This window comes from Tachyglossus aculeatus, chromosome 2 (assembly GCF_015852505.1).
Source record: "Tachyglossus aculeatus isolate mTacAcu1 chromosome 2, mTacAcu1.pri, whole genome shotgun sequence".
NCBI classification, from domain to species: domain Eukaryota; kingdom Metazoa; phylum Chordata; class Mammalia; order Monotremata; family Tachyglossidae; genus Tachyglossus; species Tachyglossus aculeatus.
Window position 1 is genome coordinate 175,351,186 of NC_052067.1, and position 25,525 is coordinate 175,376,710.

A 25,525-nucleotide genomic window follows, 5' to 3' on the forward strand; every position below is an offset into this window, starting at 1 on the left:
CTCTTGGATGCGGAGGTGGATGGGCAACCACTGGAGATTCTTGAGGAGTGGGGACACGTGGATTGAACATTCATTTAGAAAAAATGATCTGAGCAGCAGAGTGAAGTATGCACCAGAGTGGGGAGACATAGGGAGGCAGGGACATCAGTGAGGAGTCAAGGTGGGAAATAAGTGCTTGGATCGGCATAGGAGCTGTTTGGATGGATTCTAGAGATGCTGGGAAAGTAGAATTGACAGGATTTAGTGACAGACTGAGTATACAGGTCAAATGAGAGAGGAGTTGAGAATAATGCCAAGAGTGGGGCCTGAAAGATAGGGAGGACAGTGGGTTTGTCTACAGTGATGGGAAAGTCAGGGTCAGGAGATGGTCTGACGATCTTTATTTAATAATAAAAATAATAATAATAATTATGGAATGTTTTAAGGGCTTACTATGTGCCAAGCACTGGGGTAGATACAAGATAATCAGGCTGGACACAGGCCATGTCCCACCTGGGTCTCACAGTCTAAGTAGGAAGGAGTAGCATTTAATCTCCATTTTAAAGATAAGGAAACTGAGGTAAAAATGAACAAAGCAGATACTGTCCCTGTCCTATATGGGGCTAACAAACTAAGAAGAAGGGAGAATAGATATTGAATCCCCATTTTGCAGATGAGGGAATTGAGCCCCGGAAAAGTTGAGTGACTTGTCCAGAGTCTCACACGAGGTGAGTAGTGGAGCTGGGACCCAGGTCCTCTGACTTCCAGGCCATCTCTCCGTGAAGATGAGGAGGTCTGTTTTGGACCTGTTAAGTTTGAGGTGTCAGTAGGGCATCAATCAATCGTATTTATTGAGCGCTTACTGGGTGCCGAGTACTGTACTAAGCACGTGGGAGAATACAACAGAGTTGGCAGACACATTTCCTGGCCACAACGAGCTCACAGTCTAGAGGGGGAGACAGTCATTAATAGAAACAAGTAAATTACAGAGATGTACATAAGTGCTATGGGGCTGAGGAAAGAACATAGAGTAGAGAGCTGCTTAGAGAAGCAGCATGGCATAGTGAATAGAGCATGGGCTGGGAGGCAGGAGGTCATGAGTTCTAATCCCGGCTCCGCCATTTATCTGTTGTGTGACCTGGGGCAAGTCACTTCACTTTTCTATGCCTCAGTGACATCATCTATAAAATGGGGATTGAGACTGTGAGCCCCTCATGGGACAGAGACTGCGTCCAACCTGATTTGCTTTATCCACCCCAACACTTAGTACAGTGCCTGGCACATAGTAAGTGTCCAGTGAATACCATAATTAATAATTAGAGATGACCGTCCTGAAGGCAGGAGGAAATGCTAGACTACAGAGAAAGAGAAAAATCAGGGCTGGAGACGTGGATTTGGGAATCATCTGGGTAGAGATGGTAGTTGAAGCCATGGGAGCAAATGAGTTCTCCAAGGGAGTGAGTGGAGATGGAGAATAGAAGGGGACCCAGAACTGAACCTTGAGGAACTCCCACTTTTTAGGAGGTGGAAGGCAGAGGAGCCCAGGAAGGAGACTGAGAATGAGCTACACCATGTCTTCCCTTCTAGACTGTAAGCTCTCTGTGGGCAGGGAATGCGTCTGTTGTATTGTTATACTGTTCTTTCCCAAGTACTTAGTAAAGTGCTCTGCACATAGTAAGCACCCAGTAAATAAGATCCAGTGCTTAGTACAGTGCCTGGCACATAACAAGCACTTAACAAATACCATAACTGTTTTAATTATGACTGATAAAGAGTGGCCAGAGAGACAGGAGGAGAAACAGGAGAGGACATGATCTGTGAAACCAAGGTTGGATGTTTCAAGAAGAAGGGTGTCCCAGGGGGTGACCTGCCCCTTCCTCGGTGGCAGAGAGCACTGAGAATACATCATAGCGGTGATGGCCCTCACAGCAGTCTGAGGTGGACCCCCACTTTTGCTCACCTCGGCTCTCTGACCACATTTGAGTTTCTGTCCCAAATGGGCAGTTCTCCGATCTGGTCGCCCTTTAAAGCCTTTCCCATCCCCCTGTGGGCACTGGGCAGGGACTTAGCGGGGCTGGGGCTTGGGAGGGTGCAGAGATTCCAGAGGGGCCTGAGATCCCTGCCCTGGACTGGCAGTGGGCATGTCCACCCTCAACTGTGCTCCTCCAGGAAGTCCCCTACCTCCACCTAAGTCAACACCTCCTTATCAGGCCTGTCTCCCCCATTCAATGGGCTGTTGACCCTAGGAGAGGTCTGGCTGTAGCTGAGGGCAAAGATCCCCCCTGCCCTGACCCCCATCCTGCCCCACCGCAGGCCCCCCCCCCCCAGACCCTGAGTCTCCCTCCCCTCCCCGCTACCCTCCTGCCACAGGGGCTCTGGGGGAGACGGCGCTGCATGTCGCAGCGCTCTATAACAACCTGGAGGCCGCCAAGGTCATCATGGACGCCGCCCCGGACCTGGTCACGGAGCCCATGACCTCTGACCTGTACGCAGGTGAGGGTGCCCAAATGTGCATGCGTGACTCTGCATGGGAAGATGTTACAGAGGGAGCGGGGATTTGTAGAGGGGCCACATCCGGGTGGGTGAGGAGTGTAGCCCCTTCCAGGGATGGGAGACAGAACCGGGCCCAGCCTTATTCCCTCCCTCATGGGACCATCGAAGGGTGGTGATCTCCCCTAGGAAGGGCATTTTGCCAGTTTTCAGCAGGTCCGACCCCCATCCGGCCTGGTCAGCCGAGGTGTCCGGGTGTCTCTAGGATCACCGACGGGCCACCGACTTCCTTGTGCCTGTTGGGCCCTCGTTAGGGAGGGCAGAGGGATCCTAGGAGAACTTCAGCCCGTCTGTTCCCCACCCAAGGCATCCAGCTCGGGCCTGGCCCCTCCCCGACCTCTTTGAGTCAGAGTTGTTTGCCATCGTCCCCCCAGCCCCTCCACCAGACCTTCCTACTCTTCCTCAGGCCTTCCTTTTGGGTGGTTTGGTCTGGAAGTCCTGGCTGGGGTTGGGGTGAGGAGCCTTGGTTGTGCCCTTGCTCCCCCGTCCTCCATCCTCTGGGCTGAGACCAGTGCCCTGAGGCCCGTCTGTCCGCGGGGGTGGGGGGGTGTCACAGGTCAGACGGCTCTGCACATGGCCGCCGTGAACCAGAACGTGGCCCTGGTGCATGCCCTGCTGGCCCGCGGGGCCCACGTCTCCGCCCGCGCCACCGGCTACGCCTTCCGCCGGACCCCACACAACCTCATCTACTTCGGTGAGGGCCCTTGCCGTCCTTCCCCCAGCTGTCAGGCTCCCCACTGCCGTCCTGCCCACCATCCTTCCTGCCACTCTCCACACCATCCTCCCACCATTCTCTGCACCATCCTCTCCGTTGCCCTCCGCTCTGCCCTGCGCACTGTCCTCCCCGCCATCCTTCCCACCATCCTCTGCGCCTCCCTCCCCTCAGTCCATCCTGCCATCCTCTGCGCCTCCCTCCCCTCAGTCCATCCTGCCATCCTCCCCACCGTGCTACCCACAACTCTCCGCACTGTCCTCCCCACCATCCTCCCCACCTCACCAGGCCTTTCCCTGCTCAGACCCTTCCTCCTCCCCCTCCTGCACTCATTTCCTCCTTCTCCTCCCTCTTCTCTCTCCCTGTTCAGAACCTTCCGCCACTCACCTGCTCCTCCTCCTCACCTCCTCCACCATCCTCCCCGCCTTCCTCCTCGGTGCCCTCCCCTTGCGCCCTCCCCAGAGCTGACCGCACACCCCCGCCCCCTCAGGGGAGCATCCTCTGTCCTTCGCAGCCTGCGTGGGCAATGAAGAGATCGTGAGGCTGATCCTCGAGCACGGAGCTGACATCCGGGCCCAGGACTCCCTGGGTGAGCAGTGACACCAGGGACCGAGGGCGCTGGGGACTGAGGGCCCAAGGGTCTGGGGGGCGGGCGGGGGGGAACCGCCAGAGCCCAGGGGATGGGGACAGCTAGAGGTCTGTGGGGGTGGAGGGTGGCCCAGGGAAGAGGGGCTGGGTTTGTGTGGGCAAACAGAGCCTCAGTTTCCCCCTTGCCCACCAGGAAACACCGTGCTCCATATCCTGGTTCTGCAGCCCAGCAAGACTTTTGCCTGCCAGATGTACAACCTGCTGCTATCCTATGAGAAACAGGGGGGTGGCCTGCAGCCCCTCGAACTCATCCCCAACCACCAGGGCCTAACCCCCTTCAAGCTGGCGGGCGTGGAGGGCAACACCGTGGTGAGCCCCCCATCCAACACCGCCTCATTCGTCCTTTCTCCTCCCACATCTAGAATAGGCTGTCATCAACGGGGAGCCTTGGGGACCCCACTCCTTTCTGCTATCCAGCCCCAGCCAGTGGGGATGCTTGGGGACCCCACCTCTGCTCCCTACCCCCCAGCCAGTGGGGATGCTGGGGGACCTCACCCCTTCCTGCTGACCCTGTACCCCTTCCTGCCTCTAGAATGTGGGCTCAATATGGGCAGGGAATGCATGTACCAACTCTTGTTTTATTGTTCTCTTCCAAACACTTAGTACAGTGCTCTGCACACAGAGTAAGCACTCAATAAATACGATTGATTGATTGACCCTTCCCACACCAGATCCTTGGTGACCCCAGTCCTTCCTGCCGAACCCCCTACCAGGTTGGGGTCAGCCAGTGGGAATGCCCAGGGATCCATCCCTTCCTGTTGACTGCCCCCTCCTCTGCCCAGCTAATGTGGATCCTCCTACCCCTTCCTGCTGACCCTATAACAGCCAGTGGAAATCCTCGGGGCCCCCACCCCTTCCTGGTGACCCCGCCCCAGCCAATGGGGATGGTGAGAAACCCCCACCCTTCCTGCTGACCCTGTCCATCAGATATTCCAGCACCTGATGCAGAAGCGGAAGCATGTCCAGTGGTCGTTCGGGCCACTGACCTCCACGCTTTACGACCTGACCGAGATCGACTCCTGGGGGCAAGAGCAATCTCTGCTCGAACTCCTCGTCACCACCAAGAAGCGCGAGGTTCGGGGGTGGGTGGGGTGGGGTCGTGGTTCTGAGGCGTGAGGGGTGGCATTCGTGGGGAGCGCTGGCTGAAGTTGAGCTGAGCTTTGTGGTGAGGGGGGCCAGCCTGCTGCTGTTCCCTGCACCCCTAACTTTCCCCGCAACTTGTCCCCTCCCCCTGTGGCTCAGCCCTGTGGTCCCGTAGGCTGGGAGCTGACCCATCCCACCCCGGAACCTCAATCTTCCCTTGCTGCCCGCCAGGCCCGCCAGATCCTGGACCAGACTCCGGTGAAGGAGCTGGTGAGCCTCAAGTGGAAGACGTTCGGCCGCCCTTACTTCTGCCTGCTCGGCATCGTCTACATCCTCTACATGGTCTGCTTCACCACGTGCTGCGTCTACCGCCCGCTGAAACCGAGGCCCGACAACCGCACCGGGAAACGTGACACCACCATAGCCGTGCAGAAACTGCTGCAGGTGATGGGAGGGAGGGAGGCCAGGTAGCCGTGGCGGCTGGGAGGAGGGAGGCTGTGAGGTGGGTGGCTGAGGGGCAGGAGGTCAGGGGGAGGAAGGGCTGAGTAGCCTTTGGAGACAGATACACACACATGTACACACACACACACAATTCATCAGTCAGTTGTATTCATTGAGTGCTTTCTGTGTGCAAAGTACAGTAATAAGCACTTGGGAGAATACAATATAACAAAGTTGGTAGACAGTCCCACACCCACAATGGGCTTACAGTGTAGAGGGGGAGATAGGCATTGATGAAGATATTTATTCATACACACCTGTACCTATGAAAAATTCACCCACGGAATTCCTCCAGACTGTAAGCAGGGGGTATGTCTACCAAATCTGTTGTAATGTACTCTCCCAAGCACTTAGGACAGTGCTCTGTACACAGTAAGCGCTCAATGAGTGTCACTGATTGAGTGCATGAGGGATTGAAAAGGCTAGCGTGGGTCTCACAGTCCCAGACATATTATATACCCCTTGTCTTATCATATTTAATATTTGCAGCTCTGGTTGCTGCTTTTTCTTTTTCTTCCTTGTCCCTCGTTCCTCATGCCGCTTTGGCTTGAAGAGAGTCACTCCCTTCTTGCCAGCAGGGTGCCATGCTGTTCTGTTCTCAGCCATTGGGTCCCAGTTTTCAGCCAGGTTGCAGCTTTGTTTTTCCGGGTCCTGAAAAAGGTTCCTCTGCCCTCCCTGCTTTCGGTTTCCTAATCTCACCTCTCCAGGCAGGAGCTGTTTGGGTCTTCTGCTGTCGCCTGTTCTCCTCACCCAGCACCCAGGGGAGCTGTTTTAACATAAGCACAGCTTTGATGCCCTCAACTGGTAACTGGACCTCAGTTACCTCATCTGTAAAATGGGGATAAAGACTGTGAGCCCCATGTGAGAGAGGAACTGTGTCCAACCTGATTACTTTGTATTTATCCCAGAACTTAGAGAACAGTGCTTAGCACATAGTAAGTGCTTAACAAATATCATAATTATTAATGACTATTATCACTCACCCACCTGAGTCTCTGCTCCCTAAGCCCTTATGTATTCGCCCCACCCTCACCTCCTCTGTGCATTATCTTCATACCCAGTTGCTTCCCCCACCTGCAATTCATTTTAATGTCTTTCTCCCCTGCTAGATTGCAAGTTCCTTGAGGGCAGGTACTGTCTTTGCTTACTCTGTTGTACTCCCAAGTGCTTAGTACAGTGTCTTGCACTGAGTAAGCACTTAATAAATACCACTGATGGATGATGGATGCCATGCGTACTGTGAGTCGGGGAGGGTCTGGTTAATAATATTCTTTAAGAGCCAATCCAGCAGGACCACGGGTAAAATCTGATCTTAAGCCTTTCTTCATCATTATCATCAATGGTATTTAGCATGGCATAGCGGATAGAGCACTCCTGGGAGTCAGAAGTTCATGGGTTCTAATTCTGGCTGTGCTGCTTGTGTGCTGTGCACTTCTCTGTGCCTTAGTTGCCTCATTTGTAAAATGGGGATGAAGACTGTGAGCCCTATGAGGGATAGGGACTGTGTCCATCTCAATTTGTTTGTATCCACCCAGAGTTTAGTAGAGTGCCTAGCACATAGTAAGCACTTAACAAATACCATTATTATTATGCACTTAGTGTGTGCAGGGCACTGTTCTAAGCACTTGGGAAAGTACAGTACAGCAGTGTTAGAAACATTCCTGGCCTACAGCAAACTTACAATCTAAAGGGAAGAAGATGGTGATGTTGGTGGCTGTGTTGAGCTCCTGTGTCATATCTTCAGTGGTCCATATGCATAGTAATAATAATAATAATGATGGCATTTATTAAGTGCTTACTATGTGCAAAGCACTGTTCTAAGCGCCAGGGAGGTTACAAGGTGATCAGGTTCTCCCACAGGGGGCTCACAGTCTTAATCCCCATTTTACAGGTGAGGTAACTGGCACAGAGAAGTTAAGTGATTTTTGCCCAAAGTCACACAGCTGACAATTGGTGGAGCCGGGATTTGAAAACATGACCTCTAACTCCAGATCCCGTGCTCTTTCCACTGAGCCATGCTGCTTCTAGGGCTGCTTCTAGGGATGCTAGGGATGCAGCCTGGCCTAGTGGAAAAAGCGTGCATCTGGGATTCAGAGGACCTGAGTTCTGTTTGCGGCTCCACCACTTGTCTGCTGTGTGACCTTGGACAAATCACTCAACTTCTTTATTCCTCAGTTACTTCATCTGCAAAATCGTTACTCAATCCTATCCTCCCGCCTACTTAGACTGTTGGAAAATATGGCCTTAGAAATTGGAATCAAGCCGGGGACCGACTTACTGATTTTTGTGAATCAAATGACATTTTAATTGCCAACACCTTTATCCAACCTAAACACCTGTACACATGGACTTCACTAGATGGACTATATAGAAATCAAATGGACCATATTATTTGCAGTTAGAGATGAAGGAGTTCTACTTTGGCAGCAAAAACACGGCCTGGAGCTGACTGTGGAACAGATTATGAGCTGTTAATGTGTAAACCCAGGCTAAAACTTAGGAAGATCAATCATGCCTTACAGCTGCCCAAATCTGACCCGACAGATATTCTCCCTGAATTTAAGGATCATGTAAAAAATAGGTTTGAGGTGCTTAGTCTCACAGACAAGAAACCAGAGAAAATATGGACAGGGATTTAAAATGCCATCAAGGAAGAAAGTGACGCGGTATTGCAAAAGGCCAGGAAGAAGAAAAAGCCAAAATGGATGTTGAACCTAACTCTGGAAGTAGCCAAAAAAAGGAAGGAAGCAAAAATCAGAGAACAAAAGAACCTGGTTAAAGAACTGAGCCGAGAATTCCAGCACTCTGCCAGGTAGGACAAACAGGAATATTATAACAAAATATGTTAAGAAATGGAAGTCAATAACAGTTGTGGGCCGACAAGATCGGTATTTCAGAAGATTAAGGAAATTAAGGGACCATTTCGCCCTCAGATTGGCTTTGTCAAAAGCAAAGATGAACTGACAATAAATGATACCAGTGGAATCAAATAGAGTTGGAAAGAACACACACAGGAACTATACCAGAAAGATAGCAATATATAAGAAGTATTTGAAGACGTTTATTTTGAATTAGAGCCGCTCATCATGCATAGTGAAGTTAGATCAGCTTTACACTGCCTCACCAAAAATATGGCACCTGATTTTGATAGGCTACCTATTGAGGTGTTTCAGACAGCTGAAGAAGAATCGGTTAAAGTCCTTAGCAAATTATGTCAACAGATACGGCTAACCACTCAATGGCCATCTGCTTGGAAGAGATCAATTTAAGTTCCAATACTGGAGAAAGGAGATACAACTAAATTCGACAATTATCATACAGCTTCCTTAACCTCATGTGCCAGCAAGGTACTGCTAAAAGTTGTACAGCGTCCAATGGAGACCCACATGGCACGCGAATTGCCTGATGTTCAAGTGGGATTCTAGAAAGGATGAGGGACGTGAGATATCATTGCAAATGTCCATTGGATAATTGAAAGGACAAGAGAGTATCAAAAAGAAGGCAACATGTGCTTTATTGATTTTAGTAAGGCCTTTGGCTGCATGGATCATGAGAAACTTGTGATCTTAACACGTGAACTTAGCTTGTGAATTTAACACGAGCGTGTTAAGGAAAATGGGCATGCCGGACCATTTAATTGCATAAATATGGAACCTGGATGAGAAACAAGAGGCTACAATAAGAACGGAATATGGAGAAACAGATTGGTTTCCCATTAGTAAGGGGGCAAGACAAGGATGTATCTAATCGCCTTATCTGTTCATCCTTTACACCGAATATCTAATGAGAGAAACCAGATTGGATGAAGACAAACGGGAGTAAAGATGGGAGGAAGAAATATAAACAAGCTTTGTTATGCTAATGATACAACCTAACTAGCAGAAAGTGAAGAAGATTTGAAGGGCTTATTATTAAAAGTTAAGGAACAGAGCAAAAATATGGGCTTTTATTTGAATATCAAGAAAACAAAGATCATGACAACTGGAAGTTTTAACACATTTGTAGTGGATGGAGAGAATATTAAAATAGTTGACAAGTCTTCACTCCTGGGATCAATTATCAGTAATAAAGGAATTAGTAGCCAAGAAATACGCCGAAGATTAATGTTAGGAAAACTTGTTATGAAGAGCCTGGAAAAAGTCATGCAATGTGCTGATGTAACAATTGCCACAGAAATACAACTTGTCAACTCGATGGTGTTTCCAGTGACAATGTATAGGTCCGAAAGCTGGACATTGAAGAAATAGGATAGAAAGAACATCGATTCTTTTGAAATGTGGTGTTGGAGTATGCTTTTGTGAAAAAACAAACAAATGGATTTTGGAGCAAATTAAACCAAAGTGGTCTTTGGAAGGCCAAGTGACTTGATTTAGATACACATAATCAGGAGGACTAATTCCCTGGAGAAGACACTAATGCTAGGAAAAGTCCAGGAAAAACATGGAAGAGGCAGACGGGCAGCTAGATGGATAGAGACCATAATGACGATAACGGAACAACCATGAGAAATGTTCATTCATTCATTCATTCATTCATTCATTCAATCGTATTTATTGAGCGCATACTGTGTGCAGAGCACAATACTAAGCGCTTGTGAAGTACAAATCATCAACATACAGAGACGGTCTCTACCCAATAACGGGCTCACAGTCTAGAAGGGGGAGACAGACAACAAAACAAAACAAGTAAACAGGTGTCGAAATCGTCGGAACAAATAGAATTAAAGCTATATGCACATCAATAACAAAATAAATAGTAAATATGTACAAGTAAAATAGAGTAATAAATCTGTACAAATTCATACACAGGTGCTGAGGGGAGGGGAAGGAGGTAGGGCGGGGAGGATGGGGAGGAGGAGAGGAAAAAGGGGTTGCAGAGTATGGCAGAGGACAGGACGTTCTGGAGAAAGTATATCCATGGAGTCGCTATGAATCGGAAATAGCTCGATGGCACTTAACATAACTTAGACTGTGAGTCCCATGTGGCACCTGATGATCTTTTATCTATCCCAGTGCTTAGTATAGTTCTTGGCACATAGTAAGCACTTAACAAGTACCATGACTGTTATTATTATAATTGTTGTTACACTCACACAGACTGACAAATAATAGTAATAAATAATGATGGCATTTGTTAAATGCTCACTATGTGTGAAGCACTGTTCTACACGCTCGGGAGGTTACAAGGTGATCAGGTTGTCCCACGGGGGGCTCACGGTCTTAATCCCCATTTTACAGATGAGGTGACTGAGGCTCAGAGAAGTTAAGTGACTTGCCCAATGTCACACAGCAGACATGTGGCAGAGCCAGGATTAGAACCCATGCACTCGGACTCCCAAGCCCATGCTCTTTCCACTGAGCCACGCTGCTTCTCAAAGTGCACAACACACACACATAAACATGACTACTAGCAGTAGTAGCATTTATTAAGTACTGTCATTCAATCGTATTTACAGAGCAGTTACTGTATGCAGGGCACTATACTAAGCACTTGGGAGAGGGAAGTACAACAATAAACTGACCCATTCTCTGCCCACAACGAGCTTCCAGTTTAGAGGCAGGGAGACAGCAATACAAATAAATAAATTATAGATATGTAGGAAAGTACTGTGGGGCTGGGAGTGGGACAGAACAAAGGGAACAAGTCAGGGTGACCCTGGAAGGAGTGGGAGAAGAGCAAAGGGGGTGCTTAGTCTGGGAAGGCCTCTTGGAGGAGATGTGCCTTCAGTAAGGCTTTGAAGAGGGGGAGAGTCATTGTCAGATCTGAGGAATGAGGGCATTCCAGGTCAGAGGCAGGATGCGTGGCAGAGGTCAGTGGCGAGATAGCTGAGATCGAGGCCTAGTGCACCAAAATAAGTACTTGGGAAGTACAGAATAATAAAGGGACATGTTCCCTGCTCACAAGGAATTTACACTCTTTCAGAGGAGACAAACATAAAAATATTTACAACCTGACTCAAAATAAATGAGTACATGTATATGTATAATAATGATGGCATTTATTAAGTGCTTACTTTATGCAAAGCACTGTTCTAAGCACTGGAGAGTTACAGGGTGATCAGGTTGTCCCACGGCGGGCTCACAGTCTTAATCCCCATTTTCCAGATGAGGGAACTGAGGCACAGAGAAGTGAAGTGACTTGCCCAAAGTCACACAGCTGACAATTGTCAGACCCATGATCTCTGACTCCAAAGCTTGGGCTCTTTCCACTGAGCCACGCTAAGTGCCGGGGATGGTATACATAAATTCTTAAGTGCTCAAGTAGATTGAGTGGTGATATGGGTCAGGCTGTTGGGAAACAAGGGATTGTCAGGGAAGGCCTGTTGGAAGACAAGGGATTTAAGGAGGGATTTGAATGTGTGGAGAGCTATGGTCTTTTTGATGGAGGGAGGGAGGGAGGAAGTTCTGAGCAGGGGAACAGTATGGGGCCATCTTAAAAACTTTTTTAATCAATCAGTCAATCATATCTACTACCCATTTACTGCAGGCAGAGGACCAAACTAAGTGCTTGGGATTGGAGAATATAACAGATATTGTTATTAATAATCATAATGATAATAATATTTGTTAAGCACTGTGGACCAAGCACTGTGCTAAGCACTGGGATAAATACAAGATCATCAGGCCCCACATGGAGCTCACAGGTTAAGTAAGAGGGCGAGCATGGATTGAATCCCCATTTTGCAGATCAATCAATCAGTCGTATTTATTGAGCGCTTACTGTGTGCAGAGCACTGTACTAAGCGCTTGGGAAGTACAAGTTGGCAACATATAGAGACAGTCCCTACCCAACAGTGGGCTCACAGTCTAGAAGGGGGAGACAGAGAACAAAACCAAACATATTAACAAAATAAAATAAGTAGAATAGATATGTACAAGTAAAATAAATAAATAAATAGAGTAATAAATATGTACAAACATATATAAATATATACAGGTGCTGTGGGGAAGGGAAGGAGGTAAGACGGGGGGAATGGAGAGGTGGATGAGGGGGAGAAGAAGGAGGGGGCTCAGTCTGGGAAGGCCTCCTGGAGGAGGTGAGCTCTCAGTAGGGTCTTGAAGGGAGGAAGAGAGCTAGCTTGGCGGATGGGCAGAGGGAGGGCATTCCAGGCCCGGGGGATGACGTGGGCCGGGGGTCGACGGCGGGACAGGCGAGAATGAGGTACGGTGAGGAGATTAGCGGCGGAGGAGCGGAGGGTGCAGGGTGGACTGGAGAAGGAGAGAAGGGAGGTGAGGTAGGAGGGGGCGAGGTGATGGACAGCCTTGAAGCCCAGGGTGAGGAGTTTCTGCCTGATGCGCAGATTGATTGGTAGCCACTGGAGATTTTTGAGGAGGGGCGTAACATGCCCAGAGCGTTTCTGGACAAAGGCAATCTGGGCAGCAGCATGAAGTATGGACTGAAGTGGGGAGAGACACGAGGATGGGAGATCAGAGAGAAGGCTGATGCAGTAGTCCAGATGGGATAGGATGAGAGCTTGAATGAGCAGGGTAGTGGTAGGGATGGAGAGGAAAAGGCGGATCTTGGCAATGTTGCGGAGCTGAGACCAGCAGGTTTTGGTGACGGCTTGGATGTGAGGGGTGAACGAGAGAGAGGAGTCGAGGATGACACCAAAGTTGCGGGCTTGTGAGACGGGAAGGATGGCCGTGCCGTCCACAGTGATGGGAAAGTCAGGGAGAGGGCAGGGTTTGGGAGGGAAGACAAGGAGTTCAGTCTTCGACATGTTGAGTTTTAGGTGGCGGGCAGACAACCAGATGGAGATGTCCTGAAGGCAGGAGGAGATGCAAGCCTGGAGGGAGGAGGAAAGAGCAGGGGCAGAGATGTAGATTTGGGTGTCATCAGCGTAGAGATGATAGTTGAAGCCGTGGGAGCGAATGAGTTCACAAAGGGAGGGAGTGTATATTGGGAAAAGAAGGGAACCAAGCACTGAACCTTGGGGAACCCCCACAGTAAGGGATTGGGAGGAGGAGGAGGAGCCTGCAAAAGAGACTGAGAATGAGCGACCGGAGAGATAAGAGGAGAACCAGGAGAGGATGGAGTCTGTGAAGCCAAGGTTGGATAGCGTGTTGAGGAGAAGGGGGTGGTCCACAGTGTCGAAGGAAGCTGAGAGGTCGAGGAGGATTAGGATAGTGTATGAGCCGTTGAATTTGGCAAGCAGGAGGTCATTGGTGACCTTTGAAAGGGCAGTTTCCATGGAATGTAGGGGACGGAAGCCAGACTGGAGGGGGTTGAGGAGAGACTTGGTGTTGAGGAATTCGAGGCAGCATGTGTAGACAACTCATTCAAGTAGTTTGGAAAGGAATGGTAGGAGGGATATGGGGCGATAACTAGAAGGTGAGGTGGGGTCAAGAGAGGGTTTTTTTAGGATGGGAGAGACGTGGGCATGTTTGAAGGCAGAGGGGAAGGAACCAGTGGAGAGTGAGCGGTTGAAGATGGAAGTTAAGGAGGGGAGAAGGGACGGAGCAAGAGATTTCATGAGATAAGAGGGATTGGGGTCAGAAGCACAGGTGGCCAGAGTAGCACTTGAGAGGAGGGAGGAGAGCTCCTCTGAGGATACTGCTGGGAAGGATGGGAGAGTAGCAGACAGTGTTGAGAGCCGGGGGGTTGAAGAAGGTGGGGGGAATGACTTTGGGGAGGTCGGACATGATGGATTTAATTTTATTAATGAAGTAGGAGGCCAGATCGTTGGGGGTGAGGGAAGGAGGAGGGGGAGGAACCGGGGGCCTGAGAAGGAAGTTGAATGTACAGAAGAGCTGATGGGGATGATGGGCATGGGTGTCAGTAAGGGAGGAGAAATAGTTTTGTCTGGCAGAGGAGAGGGCTGAGTTAAGGCAGGAAAGGATAAACTTGAAGTGAACGAGGTTGGCATGGTGTTTAGACTTTCGCCAGCAGCGTTCGGCAGCTCGAGCATAAGAGAGAAGGAGGCAGTAGCAGTGATCCAGGGCTGTGGGTTAGTGGTACGAGAGCGGCGAAGGGAAAGAGGAGCGAGTGAGTCTAGCTGAGTAGAAAGGAAACTGAGGCACAGAGAAGTGAAGTGACTTGCCCATGGTCACACAGTAGGTATTTGGTGGAGCCCGACTCCCAGGCTCGTGCTCTTTCCACTAGTTCATGCCGTAGTCATGTTCCCTACCCACAAGGAGCTTTGGTTTAGAGAGAATAGTAATGTTATAAATCATTCAATAAATCATATTTACCGAGTGCTTACTACGTGCAGAGTACTTATATTAAACGCTTGAGAGAGTACAATATAACAGAACTGGTATAAACATTCCCTACCCACAACAAGCTTACAGTCTAGAAGGGGAGACAGACATTAATATCAATAGATGAATGATTTATATGTACATAGGTGCTGTGGGGCTGAGGGAGGGGGGAATAAACAGTACACATTCATTCATTCAGTTGTATTTATTGAGCACTTACTGTGTGCAGAGCACTGTACTAAACGCTTGGAAAGTACAGTTCAGCAACTGAGACAATCCCTGCCCACATCGGGCTCACACAAGGGCGACATGGGAGAAGAAGTAATGAGGGCTTCGTTGGGGAAGGCCTCTTGGAGGAGATGTGCCTTCAGTAAGGCTTTAAAGGTGGAGCGAGCGATTGTCTGTCGGATATGAGGAGGGAGGGAATTCCAGGCCAGAGGCATGATGTGGGTGAGAGGACGGCAGCGAGATAGACGAGATCAAGGTACAACGAGTAGGTTGGCATTAGAAGAGTGAAGTGTGTGGGCTGGGTTGTAGTAGGAGGCTGGTGATGTGAGGTAGAAAAGGGTAAGGTGATTGAATGCCTTAAAGTCGGTCCTAAGGCGTTTCTCTTTGATGCAGAGGTGGTTGGGTGGCTAGTAGAGGTTCTTGAGGAGTGGGGAAACATGAACACGTTATGATAATATGGTGATTTTAGAAGGGTTGAAGTGGTAGAGGGTCTGGAGCAAGGGATCGGTAGATTCCTGATAATAATTATGGGACTCGTTAAGCACTTACTATGTGTCGAGCCCTGTCTTGAGCAGCGGGGTAGATACGAGTTGATCAAGTTGGACACAATGATGAAAATCATTTGGTCCCAAGTGTCTCTGGTCAGTAGCCAGGCCCCACATCTCCCTAGGGTCCTGACCTTTAACCCCTGGTCGGTTGTCCTTCCCCTGACCAGGAGTCGTACACGACGCCCTCTGACGCCGTCCGGCTTGTCGGGGAGCTGCTGACCGTGTTTGGGGCCGTGGCCATTCTGCTCCTGGAGGTAAGTGGGGGGTGGAATCATCCTAGACCCCGTTTCCTTGGACAGCACATCTCCCCACCCCTTAATCTCAAGCCGGTCTCCGACTCCATGTGGCCTCATCGGCCGTGGTCAGTAACACTGGTCTGTCCCCAGCAGATCCCAGACATCCTGAGGGTAGGAGTGACCCGCTACTTTGGACAGACCATCCTCGGGGGGCCTTTCCACGCCATCTTGTGAGTGTCCACCCCTTCCTTCTCCACCACATTCTTCCCCTTCCTCTCCTCCCTCCTCCTCATCATCCTGCCCATCTTCTCTTCCTCCCCTTCCTTCCTCTCATCCCTGCTCCCTGCTCCTCCACCTCTCCCTGTTCCGGTTCCCTGTGGCCGGGGAGGTTCTGAACTGTGTTTGCCGCGTGTCCCCGGCTCCTTCTCCTCTTCCTCCCTCGGCCACCGCCGCCAGTATCACATATGCGTGCATGATCCTGGGGATATTGGTAATGCGTCTGACCAACACGGACGGCGAGGTGGTGCCCATGGCCTGCGCTCTGGTGCTGGGCTGGTGCAACGTCATGTACTTCGCCCGTGGCTTCCAGATGCTGGGCCCCTTCACCATCATGATCCAGAAGGTGTGAGCCCCCCCACCCCACCCCACCCCAACCCTGGCTTCCCCTCCTCTGCCCTCTCCCGCCCTCGGGCCACCTTCACCCTCATGATCCAGAAGATTTGAGGCTGTGACATGTCCTGTACCCCAGACACACTAGCCCCTGGAGTAACTGAGGGACGCCCAGACCCCTGCCAGCCTTCGCTGGGTCCTTAAGCCCTCCGGTTGTTTCCTTCCTGGGGAGGCAGGAGTTGGGGATCCCTGCACAGCACACCCAAATATCTGCACCCCAATCACTGTCCCATTCCTTTTCTCAAGTCCAGGCATCTCCCAGAAGGAGGAGGGGATCATTCGGGGGCCTAGTGCCCTCACCTTCCCAGGGCTGGCTGCAGGAAACTTGCAGAGAAAGCCCCCACAACCACACACACACCCTCCGCATGTCTCCCTGGCTCCCAAAGTGTCTCTTCTAGCCCTACCACAGGCAGGCCACCCAGGGCAGAAATCTCAATATTGCTGACTAGTCATCTTGCCCGTATTTTTAACATATTAATAGGGCAACAAACAATCTTCCATCCCAAACCACTTTTCCCTACATCAAATGCTTTCTCCTCCCGGGGCCCTCTGAACTTTCCTGTAGTGTTCCTGCGTTTGCATTCCACCTGTCCTTTCTCTGATCCTTTCTCTCCCTCAGGAACAGGAGCCTTGCTCCTCCGGAGTCCAATCTTTGGACCTTGAACCTTCAGGGTGTCCAAACTCTCCCTCCCTGACAGATCATCCCTGATCCCTCTCTGTGCCGTGTCCTTCCAGGCTCACAGCTCCAAGCCTTCCTCTGTCCTGCCGTCCCAGAGTCATGGCTTAAAAGCCTCTCCCCACAAAGTGGCTGAGGATCCCCTTTCCCCCAACTACCTACCTCTGCTTCACCCTTTCACTCCTTCCCTATGTTTGCCTTGGTTACAAGTTAACACCACAAGAGGCATTAGAATCTGCTTAATTACCTTCCCTCAGGGAGCAACACCCAGGACTCCGTCTCCACTGTTCCTCTTCCCCTTCTTGAGGGTGGGGGCTACTTGGACTGACAACTACAGAAATCCCCTTTTCTCTGCTTGGAGTCCTTTCCCCAGAAGGTCCCTAGTCTTTCCCTCCTTACCCCTGCTTGCCCTTCAGCCCTTGGCCCGCCCCCATTTCCCTCACTCATGTGAGCATCTCCAAAATGATCCAGAGGGCCCGAGCCCGCTCTCGGGCTGGAATCCAAGCTCTGGGGAACGGTGGTCCCATGTGGAAACTCAAAGTGGAGTGAATGGGGGTAGCCGGGGCAGGGATCCATCCACGTTCCCCCCCACCTTTCCTCCATGGGGAATGGGGAAGGGGTCAATGGCTAAATGGGCTTCCCCTCTCCCTCCCCCCGCATGCCCAGATGATTTTTGGGGACTTGATGCGGTTCTGCTGGTTACTGGCTGTGGTGCTAATGGGATTTGCTTCAGGTAAGGCCCCTGGGGGGCGGGAACCCTGTTGGGGGTGGGGGGGAAGGAGGAGCACCTGGGGCTGAGGTCAGGGTGAACAGAGCTCCCCGCCAAAACCCACACCCAGCTCTGACACTGTCTGGAGGTGGGCGAGGATGGGAGCCCAGCAAGGGAGCAGGACACTCCCCGGGTCCCCCCAAGCCCCTCGCCAGACTCGCCGACCAGGAACTGAATCAGGCTGGTGTGAGGTCACCCCAGCTCCATTCAGGAACCAAGGCTACAGCGACAGCCTGACCTGATTGATCAGGCCCTTCTCAGTCTCAAGCCTTGCCCAGCAGCCTCTTCCATCTTGCTCCACTGAGAGCTCTTGGGGGAGAGACTTCAGCTCCTGAAATTTGCCCAGCCCACCCCGGCACCTTTGATCCCACCTCTCCCAATGGCCCTTGACATGGGGGCACAGAAGGGATGGCAAGAGCAGTTGCCCCGGTGACCTCCTCTCCCCTCTGCTTCCCTGGGGCTGGGCAGCCTTCTACGTCATCTTCCAGACTGAGGATCCCCAAGACCTGGGCCATTTCTCCGACTACCCCATGGCGCTGTTCAGCACCTTCGAGCTGTTCCTGACCACCATCGACGGTCCAGCCAACTACGAGGTGGACCTGCCGTTCATGTACTGCCTGGTGTACTCGGCCTTCGCCGTCATCGCCGCCCTGCTCATGCTCAACCTGCTCATCGCCATGATGGGTGACACCCACTGGCGCGTGGCCCACGAGCGCGACGAGCTCTGGAGGGCGCAGGTAGGTCAACCGCCAGTGGATGGGGTCACGGCCTTGGGGGAAGGGGCTGGGGGCAGGGCAACAGCACTGGTGAGTTGCTGGGGGTGGGACCACGGTGCAGGTGAGGGGTGGGGCCAGAGCTGGTGAGAGGGCACTGTTTCCGCAATTGGGCTCTGCCCTCCGCCCCCTACCCCTGCGATCACTGGCTCTCAGAGTTCTCTGTCTCGCCCTGCTGTGGAGCCTGAGCCTCCGCCTGGTTGGCGGCAATATCCTGCAGGTGGTGGCCACCACGGTGATGCTGGAGCGGAAAATGCCACGCTGCCTCTGGCCCCGCTCCGGGATCTGCGGGCGCGACTATGGGCTGGGCGACCGCTGGTTCCTGCGGTGAGTGAGTATGCGGGGTGGGGGGCTGAGGACCACTGGGTCCTGCTTGGTGGTTGGGTGTGGGGGGGCAGAGGGTGCAGGAGTCATTGTAGAATGGGCAGGGACATAAAGTGGAACCAAAAGGAGAGGTCCTGGGCCAGAGCAGGGGGCAGAGGAGCAGATGCTGGTTCTGACCCTGGGATGGAAGCAGTGAAGCTCCCCCTCCCCCCTCCCCACACAGGGTGGAGGACCGCCGTGAACGGCGTCACCAGCGCCGGGTGGAGGACCGCCATGAGCAGCATCACCAGCCCCTACAGCGTTACGCCCAGGCCTTCCGAGAGTCAGGGCTCGACGACGACGACAAGGACACGCCGGACAAGCTGAACAAACTGGACAGGCTGGACCTGGCCCTAGCCGCCTTCAAGAAACACCTGTCCATCCCCACCCCCTCCCTGTCCCGCAGCACCTCCCGCAGCAGCGCCAACTGGCAGCGGCTGCGCGAGGGCACACTGGGTCAGCTAAATGGGGTGGTCAACCCGGCCCTGCAGCTGGACAGGGAAGAGGAGGAGGAGAGAGTTTACCAGGTGTGAGTGACCCTCCTCAACACTGCCTCCCCACCATGGGACTGGAACAGGTTGTCATCCCCCCCACAAATACACAGATAATGGGATGGGTTGGTAACCCCCAACACCCATGGAGGGAAAAGACCAGGCTCCTCCTCCAACTCACACACAGTGGAATGGATTGATAACCTCCCAACCTTGGTGGGAATGGGACAGGCTAGTGTTTTCTCTCCTCCCCACCCGCTTTCCCACCCATGGGGTGCACGGAACAGGCTGCCACACACACGCACCCCAGAAATGGAACAGCCTCGTAGGCCTTCCTGGTCTCCCCCACAAAGAGGAAGTGAAACGAACCAGGAGACCCCGTTCCCATCCGCCAGGCTCCCTTCTGCTCTGGCCTGGGTCCCAGGGTTCTCCACAGATAGACACTTCTACCCACCTCCTCCTCCTCCGTGGACACAGGAGGACGAGACCAGATGATATATGCCCGTAGGCCCCATCCGCCAGGCTTCCCTCTGCTCTGGCCTGGACCCCTGGGTGCTCCACAGGAAGACACTTATTTCCACCTCCTCCTCCATGGACGCAGGAGGACGAGACCAGGTGATACATGTCCTTAGGCCCCTTCTCAGAGCCCAGCCTCCCCCTGCCCCTTTCTCCCTCTGATGGCGTAGAAAGGAAACCACTCTTCAGAGGAAGGTTCGGGGGCGAGGACCGGTCAGTGCCCCTTTTTCAAGCCTCAGCAGCCTCGCTCTTCCCTTTTCCCCCCGGTTATTTGCACTGCCAGACAAAAGCACTTTATGGGCAAGCGCAGGCGCCCCCTCCCCTGAGACCCCATCCCAACCACCCAGCAGCCTGAATCCACCTCCCCCTGCTGCCTTAACCCCTGTGACGGGAAAGAGGTGTGAGGGGCTGGCAAGGGGGATAACTGGGACCATTGAGCGGGCACGTCTGGAGACGCGGGTGGCGTGTGAGAGTTGGATTTGGGGTGGTCACTCCCGGCCACAGCCCCTTCCAATAAATTCTGCTCCCTGGCCCGTCTCCCCACCTCTCTGTGTCCACTCTGCCGCGCCTCTGTGAGCACGCCCTCACTCCCAAACAAGCATCCACTGCGGCCGTGGCCCCCAGACCCTTCCTCCTCTGTCACCCTCAAGTCCTCACCATGCTTCCGTTCTTGACAAAATCCCTTTCTCCCCTTTAATGTGTTTGGCGGGTCCAGAGGCTAAGCTGGAGGTGACCCTAAGGCCGGGCTGAGGAAGGTTAACTGATCCGGCCCCGTGTGTCCAGCTGGCTTTGTACGCGGCCAGTCCTGAGCAAAGGGCCCCGGGCCCCCTTTCCACTCCTGATCGGCCCCAGGGCCCCTGAGTGTCCACGTCCATGGCTGTACAGCCAGTGGCCGCCTGTCCGGCCTGCTCACACCTCCACGGAACCGGGCCGGCTCAGATACAGCTGTAGCAGGTGAATGCTGTGCAGGAGTTTCTTCTGGTGTCCAGCCAGGGTGACCCCCAAGGCTTGAAGATCCCTAGGAGACGGGATAGGGGGCACTTGGGACTCGGGGCTTCCTTCCCCGACCCATCCCGGCCACAGCTGGCCTATCTCTGAGGTCCCGGCTGTCGAGGGAGGTGGCATCCACTCCGCCCACTCGCTCCTATTTGAGCCGGGTCTCACCAAATCCAGTTTGAACCGGGTCCCCACCACTGTAGTATGCCCCAGCCTTGCTCCAGTTAGAGCCACCTCCCCTCGCCGCCCGCACCCCCCGGCCCCGACTCACTCGAGCTTGAGCCGGGCCACGTCCTCGAAGCTTCCGAGCCCAGCCTGGGCGAAATTGTCCTGGTAACGCTCCATCCCTATGGCCTGGAGCCAGGCTTGGGGCGTGTCCAACGAGGGGAAGTCAGGTGCCGAGGGGCTCAGCAAGGGCTGGGAGGGTCTGGCGGTGGGGAGGGGGATGCAGTCAGAGACTCCGGAGCAACCCCTTTTCTACCCCACCTGGATCCGGGTGTCTCCGGCCTTCCGCCTCCTCCTCCTCTGCGCCCCAGCACCTCGCTGCCCCTCACCCTCCACCCCCGGTATATTAGTCGCCGGGGTCCCCGCTTCCCTACCAGGCTGCCGTGTCTCTGGGATCCCCGCTGGCCCCCTCCCCAGCTGACCTGTCGCCCGGGTCCACACTGGCCTTCAGGCCATCCGGTTTGCGGATCATCTTGTCCAGGGCGGCCACGAGCTGGTCGAAGCGAGGCCGCTGGGCTCGCTCCCGGTGCCAGGTGTCCAGCATGAGCAGGTGTAGGGGGGCAGGGCAGCCCGGAGGCGGGGGCAGCCGGAATTCCTGCCCTACTGCGGTCAGCACCTGTGAGGAGATGAGGGGCACGAGCCAAGGAAATGGAGGCCGGTCTCAGAGCCCAGGGCAAGTAGAGGGGCAGGCAGGGAGGGGTTAGTTCAGGCCGGGGCGGGGCACGGGAAGGCGGGGTTGTTAATAATAATTATGGTATTTGTTAAGTGCTTACTTTGTGCCAGGGTGGATACAAGCAAATCGGGTTGGACGCAGTCCCTGTCCCACGTGGGGCTCACAGTCTCGATCCCCATTTCCCAGATGAGGGAACTGAGGCCCAGAGAATAATAATAATAGCATTTATTAAGCGCTTACTATGTGCAAAGCACTGTTCTAAGCGCTGGAGAGGTTACAAGGTGATCAGGTTGTCCCTCGTGGGGCTCACAGTCCTAATCCCCATTTTACAGATGAGGGAACTGAGGCACAGAGGAAGTGAAGTGACTTGCCCAAAGTCACACAGCTGACAAGTGGCGGGGCCGGATTTGAACCCATGGCCTCTGACTCCAAAGCCCGGGCTCTTTCCACTGAGCCACGCTGCTTCCCAGAGAAATGAAGTGACTTGCCCAAGGTCACACAGCAGACAAGTGGTGGAGCTGGGACTAGAATCCATGACCTCCTGACTCCCAAGCACACGCTCTATCCACTACACCATGTTGCTTCTGGTTCTTTTGGGTTGTTCTGGTTTGGGGAGGTTGACTGTGAGCCCACTGTTGGGTAGGGACCGTCTCTATATGTTGCCAACTTGCACTTCCCAAGTGCTTACTACAGTGCTCTGCACACAGTAAGCGCTCAATAAATACGATTGAATGAATGAAAGGGGAGGGGCTCACCTCCTGGTCACTCATGTCCCAGTACGGCCGCTCGCCATAGCTCATGACTTCCCACATGATCACCCCAAAGCTCCAGACGTCGCTGGCAGACGTGAACTTGCTGTGGGAGACCACCTCTGGAGCGGCCCAGCGCGGCGAGGGCCGTCCGTCCTGGGGGAGACAAAAAGGGGTCCCCTCTTTTGGCCCTGAACCTCCCCCGCCCTCCCTGCCTACCGTTCTGGGCTCCCCCGGGCCCCTCCATCCCCTCCCCTGCCCAAGCCTTTCCCTCCTAGGGGTCTCACCTGGGGGGCGGGGCTGGAGGAGGGAGGGGAGCCGTCCTTGGGGCCGGCGGGGCCGTGTCCAAGCCGGGCCACCTTGCACACCAGGTGGCCGTTGACCAGCACGCTGTGGGCCGCCAGGGCCCGATGCACGAAGCCCCGTCCCGAGAGGTAGAGCAGAGCCGCCGCCACGCCTCTCTGCATGGACACCAGCTGCAGGACGCTGAACTGACCCTCCCGCTGCTGCAGAGCGGGCATGGCAAGGGGCAGAGTCAGGGGCTGGGGGGAGGCAGCCCCACTCCCCACCCCCGTCCCCTCCCACCGGTCCCGGGCTGACCCTGAGGAAGGAGTCCAGGGGCCCATGCTCCATCAGCTCGGTCAGCACCATGAGCGGCCGGCTCTTGGTGACCACGGCCTCGAGCCGCAGGATGTTGGGGTGCTGGAACTGGGCCAGCAGAGACGCCCGAGCCAGGAAGGCCCGGCGTTGCCCCTCCGTCCAGCCGGCGCGCAGGGTCTGGATGGCCACCGCCTGTTCCCTCCGGCCCACGGGCTGCAGCCGGCCCCGGCACACCTCTCCGAAGGAGCCTGGGGGCAGGTGAGGGGTCAAGGGCGACCGGGGCCGGGGGCAGGTCTAGCCTGGGGGTCCTGGGCCGCAAGGAGGGGAGGGGAGCGACCAGAGGTCCATTCAGTTGGGCTGGGATGACTACAGCGAGGAAGTCTCCGCCCCCCTCCCTTCCGCCCCCCACGCTGTTCACCCCCTACCCGTCCCGATGACCTCCTCGATCTTGACCTGGGCGGCGTCCACCTCCCGGGCAAACTCGCGGACGGCCTGGTTGGGGTCTTCGTAGATGGACGGGTCAATGTAATGCTTCACCCCGAGACCTGACCCCGGCATGGGGAGCGGGTTGATGAGGGGGTGGGGTGGGGCAGAACCCCCAAACCCTACCCAACTTCTCCCTCCGTCCTCTGCCCCCTCTACTAGGAAGTATCCTCACCCCCTTTCCTCCCCACTCCGCTCAGCCCCGGCCTCAGTCTCCTTCCACCCTGGACCACTCCAACCCCTCCTCGGCCCCAGGCCCAAGTCCCCCTGACCCGGCCACCGCCCCCTCACCGCGGGAGCTGATGCGATGCTGCAGTCGTTCAGAGTAAACGGATGGCCGCCGTTTCCTGGGGAAACACAGACCTAGGCCTCTGAGCGCCCTTCCCCACGACGTCCTGGCGTCCCCGTGCCCACCATCCTGGCAGTCCTCTCGTGGCCTTTTTCAGCCGTAGGCACGGGTGAATGGGGTGGTTAACTGGGAACCCTGTGCTTCTAGTGTACTCTTCCAAGGGCTCGGTACAGTACACTGCATCCGGTGGGCGCTGAGACTACGCCCCATCCACCGCTACTGCTAGGAGGTGGGCACGGCCTGGGCCAGGCTCGGTAGGGGGAAGGGGAGGGGTCAATGTTTCTGTAATGGCTCTGGGGACGGCCACTCTTTCCGTCCTGCATGGAGTGTGACTGCCAAGGGTCAAGGTCGGCACCAGGGCCAGAACTGGTGTCATCCAGGGTCAGGCCAGCGCAGGGAAATCTGGGAATTAGGGGAGGCAGGGTCCGGGAGCGTGGGAAGTTAACAGGGAGGGCCTGGCGGCCTGGAAAGTTAGCAGGGAGGGCCCGGAAGCCTGGAAAGTTGGTGGAAGAGGTAGGGGGGCCCGGGTGGGGGTCTCTGGAGGCGGCACCTCTTGAAGACGAGTGTGAGGATGGCGACGGCAGCCAGAGCGAGGAACACCAGGGCCCCCAGTGCTGAGCCGACCACGAGGGAGAGCCGCTCTGGAGCCAGGTGAGACTGCTCACCTGAAACACACCCGCGGCCAACCCATCACACACACCGGGCCGTCACATAACCCGGGACTGTCCTACACCCTGGGCCCGTCTCACACCCACAAGCAGCCCACCACACACTCTGGGCCCATCTCACACCTCGGGCCTGTCACACCCACAGCCTGCCCGTCACACACTTCGGGCCTATCACAAACCCACGGCCAGGACGTCACATACCCTGGGCTCACCCCACACCCTGGCCCCACTCCATCACACATCCACAGCCAGCCTGTCACACACCCCGAGCCCGTCACACACCCACAACCCAGCCCATGCCACACCCTGGGTCCATCCCATCCCACACCCAGAGCCTGCCCATCATACACCCTGGGCCTGTAACACGTCCACTATCAGGCCATCACACACGCCGGGCCCATCACAAACCCTGGGCCAGCTCCATCACACACCCACAGCTAGTCCGTCACACCCCCTGTACCCATCACACACTCACAGCCAGCCCTGTGCTGCCCCATGGTGCACCTGTGCTTCTCAAACACTTATGTTCACCCTGTCATTCATTCATTCAATCGTATTTATTGAGCGCTTACTGTGGGCAGAGCACTGTACTACCTGTGCCCATCATACACCTATGCCCAACTCCCTCCTGTGCCTGCTCCACCTGGGTTCCTCCACCCTGCCCAGTCTCCCCCAGTTCCAGACTCCCATAACCCCTGAGAGTAGGTGGGTGAGGATGAAGACTTTTTTGGTATTTAAGCGCTTATTATGTGCCAGGCACTGTACTAAGTACTGGGGTAGATACAAGCAGGTCAGCTTGGACAAAGTCCATGTCCCAACTGGGGCCCACAGTCTTAATCC

At 54.2% G+C, this 25,525-nt stretch overlaps 2 protein-coding genes across 3 annotated transcripts in view; one reads left to right on the top strand and one right to left on the bottom strand.

Annotated features, from left to right (window-relative positions):
• Nucleotides 1–20,467, top strand: part of LOC119940711 (transient receptor potential cation channel subfamily V member 6-like) — a 36,788-nt gene extending 16,321 nt beyond the window's left edge. Inside the window, exons 2-14 of the mRNA XM_038760978.1 lie at nucleotides 2,350–2,472; nucleotides 3,086–3,223; nucleotides 3,732–3,830; nucleotides 4,023–4,198; nucleotides 4,817–4,963; nucleotides 5,204–5,416; nucleotides 15,617–15,703; nucleotides 15,839–15,915; nucleotides 16,142–16,307; nucleotides 17,697–17,763; nucleotides 18,268–18,536; nucleotides 18,793–18,899; nucleotides 19,120–20,467. Of these exons, the coding sequence (XP_038616906.1) occupies nucleotides 2,418–2,472; nucleotides 3,086–3,223; nucleotides 3,732–3,830; nucleotides 4,023–4,198; nucleotides 4,817–4,963; nucleotides 5,204–5,416; nucleotides 15,617–15,703; nucleotides 15,839–15,915; nucleotides 16,142–16,307; nucleotides 17,697–17,763; nucleotides 18,268–18,536; nucleotides 18,793–18,899; nucleotides 19,120–19,468 (1,950 nt within the window). The 5' untranslated portion in view covers nucleotides 2,350–2,417 and the 3' untranslated portion in view covers nucleotides 19,469–20,467. The remainder of the gene's footprint in view (nucleotides 1–2,349; nucleotides 2,473–3,085; nucleotides 3,224–3,731; nucleotides 3,831–4,022; nucleotides 4,199–4,816; nucleotides 4,964–5,203; nucleotides 5,417–15,616; nucleotides 15,704–15,838; nucleotides 15,916–16,141; nucleotides 16,308–17,696; nucleotides 17,764–18,267; nucleotides 18,537–18,792; nucleotides 18,900–19,119) is intronic.
• Nucleotides 20,468–20,604: 137 nt separating this feature from the next.
• The window catches only part of EPHB6 (EPH receptor B6), a 34,181-nt gene continuing 29,260 nt past the window's right edge, over nucleotides 20,605–25,525 (bottom strand). For both annotated transcript variants that reach the window (XM_038760957.1, XM_038760965.1), the window contains exons 9-17: nucleotides 24,568–24,682; nucleotides 23,960–24,015; nucleotides 23,611–23,730; nucleotides 23,186–23,433; nucleotides 22,873–23,091; nucleotides 22,592–22,741; nucleotides 21,586–21,779; nucleotides 21,210–21,365; nucleotides 20,605–20,960 (exon numbers count right to left, since the gene is read on the bottom strand). In XM_038760957.1, coding sequence (XP_038616885.1) covers nucleotides 20,852–20,960; nucleotides 21,210–21,365; nucleotides 21,586–21,779; nucleotides 22,592–22,741; nucleotides 22,873–23,091; nucleotides 23,186–23,433; nucleotides 23,611–23,730; nucleotides 23,960–24,015; nucleotides 24,568–24,682 — 1,367 coding nt within the window. In that variant the 3' untranslated portion in view covers nucleotides 20,605–20,851. The remainder of the gene's footprint in view (nucleotides 20,961–21,209; nucleotides 21,366–21,585; nucleotides 21,780–22,591; nucleotides 22,742–22,872; nucleotides 23,092–23,185; nucleotides 23,434–23,610; nucleotides 23,731–23,959; nucleotides 24,016–24,567; nucleotides 24,683–25,525) is intronic.